We start from the raw sequence: 9,619 nt of genomic DNA, 5'->3' as shown, positions 1-9,619 counted from the left end.
TCCCAAGTCTCCCAGAAGTTCCGGGTGTCTCCCGCAGATTGATAGAGGCTCGCTGATGACCGTAAATTAGTTAAAATCTCCTGGAATCTAGAGCGAGCGAGCAAGAGCGCGCACATACTGTGTTTCAAACGGTGCAGCGCGTGCGACAGAACCCTTGCGCATGCGCAGTAAAAGTATACCCAGTGGGAAAAACGGCATTTAAACCTTATTTTGGGGCAAAGTCATCTAACTTTTTCAGCGATTTTTATTATATTTTACTGCTGTTTCTATACATGCAGTTTTTATGTCCCGGTGACCAGTGAAAGTGCAGTTCTGACTCTCTGCCCATTCATGTAGATAGAGCCTGGTCTTGTTAAGTCCGAAATAGCTGCCCGGAGGCATTGCCAAGATGGCGGCCGAGTGGCATGACTTGCCTAAAAGGACTTTGGTAATGGTTACCAGGTGGAGTGCCCTTGAGAGTCACCAGAGGGCACTCCACACCAGATGTTCATGTTTCACTCACAACTACATTTCCCAGAACTCTCTGCCTGGACTCATCAGCACTCATCTCATTCACCTGGTTCTCATTGTCTTGTTCAGTTCACACTATAAATACCTTGTGTTCTCATTCACTCATTGCGAAGTCTTGTTTTACTGTTAGTTGCAATTCTGAGCGTTGTCCGCCTGTGTTTGCTTCCTGTTTTTTTAACCTGTGGATTGTTTATCGTTGCTGACCCTTTTCTGCCTGCCCTGACCCTGGACTCTTTCACTGGACTCTGATTCTCGCTGCCTGCCTCGACCCTCTGCCTGTATCTGGTTTGTCTCTGCCTTTTCTCCATTGTCCCGTTTGCTGATGTTTGTTTGATCCCTGCCTGTTTGACTTCTAATAAATGCTGCGAATGGATCCCCTTGTGTCTGCTGCATCGTAACAACCTTATGCTATGATAAAATCATATAGTTATTCCAATGTGACATGGACAAACAGACACACAGAAAATATATTTGGTTAAATGTCTTTAAACAAAGAACTCTTTCTTGGGTCAGAAAGGTTACTTGTAACTGGCTCCTTTCTCCTTTGCATTACGTCTGCTGCAATGCATTACATGATTCATATCAGTAAGATCATGCAACAAGTGCCTATTTATTTCATCATTAGCCTACTTCAAAATGTTTTAACAGTAACGCAGTATACATTTCTTATCGTGCTAATAATAGTAAGTACATCCCTCTTGGTTATACTGTGTGAAAGAAAGGTTAATGGATGTTGGTTAATTAGCTCTTAAGAATTTCTTCAAATTTGATTAGGCAATTTTTACATAATGAGATGAACCTCTTTTTTTGTCAGTTGTTCATAATGCAGGCATGGGGAGTAGATTTTGTTCTTTGATAATTATTTAGAACCTTTTAAGCATTTCTAAATTCAGCTCTTCCTTTTTCAGATCTTCTGTCAGAACAGACAGTTTTCCAGCCATACTGTAGATTGCACCCTTGCACATGCATGCTTTCATTTGGAGAGAGAGCCATCTGACTCAAAGCCACGTATATTGTCTTGAATGAATGTCAGTCTATTCAGAAATTCTCAGCCTCGCCTTACTGGGTAAGCAATCTTTTCATATACAGTTTGTTATTCTGGTTGAGAAGTCTTTTCACATCCTGAAAGAAACCAATTACAGAAGTGGTCTAAATATTTTTTTTTCTCCAAAAATGTCATTCTGTGGAATTCTCAGGATCAAAAAATGTTTGTCCAATCATTGAATTCGGTCCAAATGCAATGATATGATGTCATACTTGCCTGTTTATTTCCATTTTTTCCCCCCATATTTTTCACACATGCAGACATCACACATCATCAGCACGAGCACGTTCCGTAAGTCTATGCAGAGTTGTGGACAGACAATCACCCGAGCACCGCACAAACAAACAGCAGCCACCTTTTAGCCACCTTTTTGTATGTTTCCAAATAGTGCAGTGACTGTTTTTCTACCATTTATGTCTGCTGAAATGAGATTAGGCAGGTTAAGCAGCACCTCTGGGGGTTCAGGATGATGTCAGCTGTTTTACCTGGGATGTAAATGGACATGACTCATGTCATGACTGCTCTGGCTGTTTTCCTCCAGTCAGCAAAAAACTACTCCCACGAAAGTCCATCTTACATTTTCTGTGAAACGAATGAAAGTGAAAGTATTTTTGCCAGAAAATATTTTTCTATATTACTAATGACCTGTCATTATTCGTTTGGTTTTGACTGTGATTGCAATCACTCACACCAGTTAATATGTGTCATTTGCTCTATATAACAGACTTCTCTGGATTTCTTTTTCGTCCCCGTCTGTCGAAGATTACAATGTTAGGCTATAGTCATCAAAACAAGGCTAGTCATCATTTAGAGAAGCGACAACCTTGGCTAAACAGACCGATTTCAAGAGGCTCCACTCAAATAAACCAATGATAGCTTATTGCTCTCTAAATGCACTGTCTGCACCAATCTAGCCCTTGGAAATTGTATATGAAGAGTTGAGATGCAAAAGCCTCTGTGGCGTGCCATTTGAAATTTTCTTCAAAAATGATCATTTTTATCAAGTTTGTATATTTAAGTTCAGTGATTTCACTTAAATGGCAATGAAGATTACCTATTAATTGTCATTTAAGTGAAATTACTGAACTTAAATATACAAGCTTGATAAAAATGGTCATTCTAGGACAAAATTTCAAATGGCACTTAGAGGCTTTTGCATCTGAACTCTTCATATGTTGATTTCTGGTTATTTTGGCACATTTCATTTCTGCTGCTCTACACATGTAGCTAGTGAACATATCTGGTATGTACTGCCATCTAGTGGTGTGGGAAAACATAAAGTAAATCAAATTCTTTGTGAATGATCACCTCTGGTACAAAACCACCAGTAGCCTATGTTCATTTATTTTATATTTGGGTTAACCACAGCACACCTCATTGCTTAATAAATTCAATCCCCCCACATTTGCTCTAAACTCTGTATTTTCTTCTCAGTACTGTATCTAAAGCCTCCGGCATCCACTGCGGCGTATCATATTAATGTTACTGTCATATTCAACCCGATGTCCATCCACTGTCGTGACATCCGAAAATCCTGGACTACATGACACAATAATAACAAACATATTATTTACACAATTACTCTGAATGTTAGTAAAATAATCATCCTTTCTGAATTGTAACAGTTTGAGTTTGCAAAAGAGTTAGAGACAGTTACACTAAAAACAGTAGAAAGGGATCACGTGCGCTTCAGCCTAGTTTGTGCTCACGGAACAGGACACAGGAATCAAATCAAACAACCCAAGGTCTAACTTAAGACCAAGGAGCTGAACCGGAGCACAGAACGTTTTAAATTATTTTATTGATAAAATGATAACGTTTCGCCTTCCATGCGTCTTCTTCATAGTCAAACACTAAACACGATGATGAGAGCCATGCAGGAAGGACTAGAAGTGTGCATGACAGGCCCAAATTTAAAAATAATTTCAGTTAGGTGAATTTCACTTTAGTTTTTTTTCCCTTTTATGGTGTTTCAAAAGCAATGAATGTGCTTTGCTGCATTTTTGGCAATGTTCACATTTTTGGGTTATTATGACAAATCTCATGGGCCTAATAAGTCGACAAATGCCTTATTTTTTGGGTTGTACAGAGTGGAGAAATAGAGCATGGATGCTCAATGTATAGAAGTCATGCATAGAATTGGTAAACTGAAAGTTTTTCAAGTTCAATCCACAAAATAGTTTCTGAAACGTAAAACTATCCAACAAGGCAAGCTTACTGAAGATTAAGCAACATATCAAAACAGGCATCCAAATTAATTTTGAGTTGGCAAACTAATGAAGGCTATCCAAATAACCTGAAAAAAGGGAAAGGGTGAATGTGCAATGAATGTGAAGATTTAAACAGCAGAAGCTAAGTGCTGTTTTATTCTGGGTGTGCAAGTGAAAGTAAGTGCACTTGCAGTAAAAGTGAAAGAGACTTGAATGCTTAACTAGTAGGACAGGTTTCACAGTTCACAGCAGGAAAGGCGAAGACTTCTCTGAACATACAGATTTCATAACTCGCAGTTTATCTTGAGAAAACCTGTGTGAGCTTCAAGTCCTCTGCAAATTTTTCAAACGAGACTGGAGAAATTTCATCAGAAAAGGTAAAGAAACAAGTCCTGGTGGGTCTGTTGCACACACAACTGTTTAAAATGTGAACGAATAGTAAAGACTTTAAAAGTAGAACTTATAATACGACTTGTTGTGTTACTGTGACAATGACGTACATTTCAATACTCCAAGACAATAAGTAGAAAAGCAGATTATTACTATAGGTGTATTATTATAAGCAAATGCCAGTAAAGATAATATTGAAATATGAAGTCCTTTTTTGTGATGCTGTGATTGGTTAGATGGAATTATTTCATTTCTTTAACAGTTTTTTTTCTCCCTTTATTTAGGAGAGAATAATGGCATCTGCAAGCAGCAGTAAGGCTTAATTCTGTCACATGATAATATTTCAGTAACACATAATTTAGGTCATGTACAGTAAATAATTTGTGTTTCTCTCTTCCTTCACAGACGAGTTTTATCTTATTATCCCTAATGAATCTCAGAGTGCTGAGGTCAAACTGGGGTCTGATGTCACCGTACCGTGTCATCTGTCACCTGAAATCAGTGCTGTTGACATGGAGATCAGGTGGTTTAAGGAGACAGACTGTGCTTGTCTCTATAAGAACAGAAAGGTGATTGAAGGAAGAAGCTACAATGGCAGAACAGGTCTGTCCACTAAAGAGCTGAACAGAGGAAATGTTTCCTTGAACTTCAGAGAGTTCAGAGAATCAGACATAGGGGTTTACCTGTGCCAGGTCATCAGTGAAGACAGAACAGAGGAAATAACAATAGGATTAGAAGGTGAGCATCCCAAAACTTCACTCTACATCAGCTCAATGTCCTCAACAGTCTCCGAGAAGTTAATCTAATCTTAAACAACCCCAATAAAACCCATGCTCATGCTTTAAATTGTGTCTTGTTCCCTTAGCAAGGGAAGATTCTGATGGCCAACCTGTAAATCAGCCATCAAAGATTCAAGGTAGACAAGTTCATCTGACACTTCATGAGGTAAGTTAACTAAAGAACTACTTTACATTATCCATTAACGTAATGTAATAACTTGATGCATTAGGCTATAGTTTTTTTATTGCTTCCTAGGTTTGATTAAAAAAAATGTATGCACAGGGATCCTAAACCCCACATCAGCAGGATTCATTATAAGCAGCTGTTTTGCTGTCCATAATTTTGATTTTTTTTTTTTTATCTAATTGTATGTGCCCAGCCAGAATAAACATACACTTTACATTGTAAGCAAGTGAAAATCAGGTCATAACTGATCTAATAAGAAAATGGATGCAAACAGATATACAGTAAGACATGATTGTTTGACGTGATTGTCTAAAGTAACCAATGCAATACGGAATCAGTTCTAATCAGAACTGACTGAGTCAGCATATGGTCATAGTTTTAATAAAGACATTTTTGTTGACGGAATCCATCTGTAACTGTAGAAACATAATGGACTCTTAAGACCCTTTTTCTTTACTTCCACAGTCAAACAGAACATGGGGAGAGAATCAGAGAATGAAAATGGAGGAATCTGCTTTAATGGCAGGTGAGTGTTGTTAAAGTTCACTATGTTTGTATGTTAAAAATCAGGACTGACACGTTAGGTATAGTGTCACAAGGTCTGACAGTGCTGCTCCACCACAGCTCTCAAAGAAATAAAAAAGAAATTCAGGTTTAGAACATAGAGCACCTAAACCAGGCAGACTATAGTGTAGTGAATTAGCTCTTTGAAATATTAATAATGTAGCTTCTTCCATTTTCTAATGATTGCTCCAACAGTGGACCTTTATTCACCAAGCTGCTTGGCAATTTCCCCGTAGCCCTGTCCAGCCTTATGGAGGCGTACAATTTTGTCTCTAGTGTCTTTGGACAGTTCTTTGGTCTTGGCCATGTTAGTAGTTGGATTCTTACTGATTGTATGGGGTGGACAGGTGGAGTGGATGAGGACATTTTAAAGGCAGACTAACAGGTCATTGAGGGTCAGAATTCTAGCTGATCGACAGGTGTTCAAATACTTAATTTTTCTCACTGTATATATATATATATATATATATATATATATATATATATATATATATATATATATATATATATATATATAATTTATAGGTTTAAAAGGGTTAGAAGAATGAAGAGTGTCACAACTCTCTGGAAATTCCATTGGGTCATACCATACAGCTTGTTATCAGTCTTAATGTGCCCTGTAACCGGTTCACCAGGACACCAGGTTCTGCCAATAGGCTTCATTTGTGGGGGGAATTTCATAGAACTTTGTTGGAAGAGTGAATTTGTTGGATTCTTCATTAAATATAATTATTAATTTGTGTGTGTCTGATTGGTCCAGACCAGGTCCAGACGCTACAATAGGTACCCAGAGTCTCATCTCCCACGCTTAAACCTGTATGTATAAAACCCAAGGAGTACAATAAAGAATGTTTAACTTGACTAGGAGACAAAATGGAAAAGCTTCAGGAGAGGGAAAGGCCAAAACAAAAACCAAAAATTAGCCGGCTAACTATGGTTACACCTCTTTACTACACATAGGAAAGAAAATGAAAATAAACAATATAAGCTTACCTCCTGGCTAACCTCAAAACTGGAGAAAGCGTGGTAAAAATAAACAGGCACCCTTCTCTCTAAGGTGTGCTCAACACACTCTGGGCTAAAAATAGGCATTGCCTAAAACAGCGTCACATACATTTAATAATAAGTTATGTATCAGGGAAATACCGTCGGGTATAGATGCATTTAGACATCATTATGTGATTTCCTTTTTCAGAGCTTGAAGTGAATTATGTGAAGGTACTTCACCAAACGATATTCAAGGTTTTCAAAAATCAAGGGAAAAAACTGGAACAAACTGAACTACAGTTAAAGGCATCTAAGACTGATTTGGAAAGAGTCTTACAACAATTAGAAACAATCAGAGAAAAATATGGTCTCCTAGAAAATAATAAAGACCTTGATATGAAAGAATCACAGATGCAACAAATAGAAAAACAACTGCTACAAATGACCAAATGCATTGAAGAGAAACAGAATCAGCTTGAGGAGAAAGACAAACAACTGGAGGATATCAGCAAACAGATCAGCGAGAAAGAGAAACTGCTGGAGAGCACAATCAAAGAGATGGAAACTAGTAAACAACAACAACTACAGACACTGATACAGGAGCAAATGAGACAGCAGGAAATGCTGGAGAAGAAAGAACAGTTGAGGATTTCAGGTAATAAATTTGATATTTTAAAATTTGATCATGAACATATTAATATGGGTGTTTAAGGAAATAACCTTTTTGATCTAACATCTGGGATTGTGTTTATGCTTCTCTCAGAGTTTAATGAAAAAGCCAAATGTCTTGAAGAAACAAAATCTCTTCTAGAAGAAAGAGATGGAAAGATTAAAGATCTGGAGAAAGAGAAAGACAGACTTAATGAAGAACTTCAAGACAAAGACAAACGTCTCAAGGACATTACTGCCAAACTGATTCAAACAGTCAGAGAGGTTGAAAAGAAACAGAATCAGCTTCAGGGGAAACACACACAACTGGAAAACATGCACAAAATGATGAATGAAAAAACGAGACGTCCAGAGAACAAATCGAAAGATCTGGAAGCCAGTAAATTTCAAGCAGAGCAACAGGACACTAAAAGCACACATCTGGAGAAATAACAGTTGTGTATGAGCTAGATTTTTTTTTTAAATACTACGGTGGCAGCTTTGTGGGTTGTGGATCATTTGTGGGTTCTTTTCATGCGTATTCTGCTACTGTGCCTTTCCTATAAAATCTCAGTAAATGTGTGTGTATCTCCCACTGATCATATAAATGACAGTGGTGCATCTCTTTTCATTACATGTAACAGGGTCAGATAACATTCCTGAGTTCAGGGCATTCCTGCAAGTCACTGGTTGTGAAAATGGGGTAGCAGTTGTTTAGTTTACTTTTTTAGTTGACCCAGAAGCATGCAATAAGCAGCAAAAACTACCCTTTGAAAATAGGCTGAACCTATAAGTTTAATGAAATAAAAATGCCAAAATGGTAGCATTTAATGTATCACTGGTTGAATATTCCACAGTTTAAATGTATTCCTATTGTGTTGCATAGCAGCAGTAGATGACAGAGCACTGCGCAGCATATTCCTGCTCAAATCGGCGGACTATTAGTGCTTTCACGTGCTTGTGAACTGGTATTTACCAGTGTGTGGCGTTCAAGTGCTTTTGTTGTCGTAATGTGGTAAAAAGATGGAGATCCAGACCCGTTATTTAGCTAAAACTATTTTAGATTGCTTGAGACATCTGCAACAGCAAGAAAATGATTTATCAAAACTCAAAAGGTAAATAATATGCTGTAACTATTTTCTAGATCATGAATAGTATATAGTTTTTACCATTCACGACTATTGCGGTGCTCTCCGCCATTTTGAAATCTGCAACGGTTAAAGGTCAAAGGGGTGGCAGTGGCTCGGTGGTTCATGTAGGTTGTCTACAAACCGGAAGGTTGGTGGTTCAATCCTCGGTTCCACCTGACCAAGTGTCGAGGTGTCCATGAGCAGACCCCTAACCCCAGGCAGCTGCTCCTGACGAGCTGGATGGCGCCTTGTATGGTTGACACCGCCATCGGTGTATGAATATGTGTGTGTGAATGGGTGAATGTGAGGCAATATGTAAAGCGCTTTGGTGGCCATTAGGTCTATGAAAGTGCTATATAAATGCAGTCCATTTACCATTTACCAAAGGTTGTCTCATCTCAGCAACTCGTCCATCAAAATATTCTACGAGTTGCCCAGTGGAAAATACCACATGAGGGGATGTTCATGTGCATTTTCCACGTCGGCTTTTAGTATTTACCATAATTACCATAGCACATGAACGCACCATATCACTCGGGAATTACTTTTCACAAGTAAGATTTAACATTACCTGACTAAAGGTTGTATTTTGTGAATAAAACATCCCATGTGTCCTGTTTCATAGCTACATGTATGACCTTTGCAAAAAATCCCGCGTGAAAATCAGTTCGGTATTCAGTGAGATTTGATTCATTAAACAGCTGACAGCTCATATCACCTGCCAAACAGATTAGAATGAGTGGAGCGGATGACCGGTTTAAGATGGCGGCCCCACGGCTCGTCCGTGCCAATCAAGGGAGCTGCCATCTTGTAGCAGAACTTTACTTGCGTTAGCATTCCCATTGACTCCCATTCATTTTGGTGTCACTTTGACAGCTAATAACTTTACATCTGAGACGTTTGAAGACCCCATTTGTCTTTTATTTATTTCTAAAGAAACACAACAATGTGTAAAATGCTCCATTACCTTGTAGCTTATGTTATGGTCCCGTAATGTACATCAGATAATGTACATCAGCTTATGTTATGGCCCCGTACATGTACATTATGTTTACAGGGGTTTCACGCGAGATACCTGTCCTAACTGTATACGTGCATCAGATACCTCTGTGTGTGTTTACAGGGGTTTCACGTCAGATACCTGTCCTAACTGTATACGTGCATCAGAT

At 38.4% G+C, this 9,619-nt stretch overlaps 1 protein-coding gene across 2 annotated transcripts; it reads left to right on the top strand.

The window, feature by feature from the left end:
* The first annotated feature begins 646 nt into the window (after nucleotides 1-646).
* Nucleotides 647-8,146, top strand: LOC120469570 (uncharacterized). 2 transcript variants are annotated; one of them, XM_089130461.1, is made up of 8 exons: nucleotides 647-795; nucleotides 1,419-1,576; nucleotides 4,440-4,467; nucleotides 4,561-4,893; nucleotides 5,021-5,100; nucleotides 5,587-5,647; nucleotides 6,881-7,327; nucleotides 7,436-8,146. In XM_089130461.1, exons 3-8 carry the CDS (start codon nucleotides 4,449-4,451, stop codon nucleotides 7,771-7,773), a joined length of 1,278 nt encoding a protein of 425 aa, XP_088986587.1. In that variant the 5' UTR covers nucleotides 647-795; nucleotides 1,419-1,576; nucleotides 4,440-4,448; the 3' UTR covers nucleotides 7,774-8,146. The 2 variants fall into 2 exon arrangements, with proteins under 2 accessions (XP_088986587.1, XP_039514568.1); XM_039658634.2 differs by lacking the exons at nucleotides 647-795; nucleotides 1,419-1,576 and adding an exon at nucleotides 3,975-4,142.
* Nucleotides 8,147-9,619: the final 1,473 nt, after the last annotated feature.

The sequence above is a fragment of the Pimephales promelas genome, chromosome 4 (genome assembly GCF_988280905.1).
Source record: "Pimephales promelas chromosome 4, fPimPro1.hap1.1, whole genome shotgun sequence".
NCBI lineage: Eukaryota > Metazoa > Chordata > Actinopteri > Cypriniformes > Leuciscidae > Pimephales > Pimephales promelas.
Note: the sequence above shows the minus strand (reverse complement) of the source record. Positions and strands in the feature narration are given on the sequence as shown.

Bases quoted from the DNA above. Each gene is read 5' to 3' on its own strand.
- LOC120469570 (XM_089130461.1), top strand. The intron at 5,101-5,586 runs GTAAGTTAACTA...TTACTTCCACAG, and splicing joins TTCATCTGACACTTCATGAG to TCAAACAGAACATGGGGAGA. The intron at 5,648-6,880 runs GTGAGTGTTGTT...TTCCTTTTTCAG, and splicing joins GGAATCTGCTTTAATGGCAG to AGCTTGAAGTGAATTATGTG.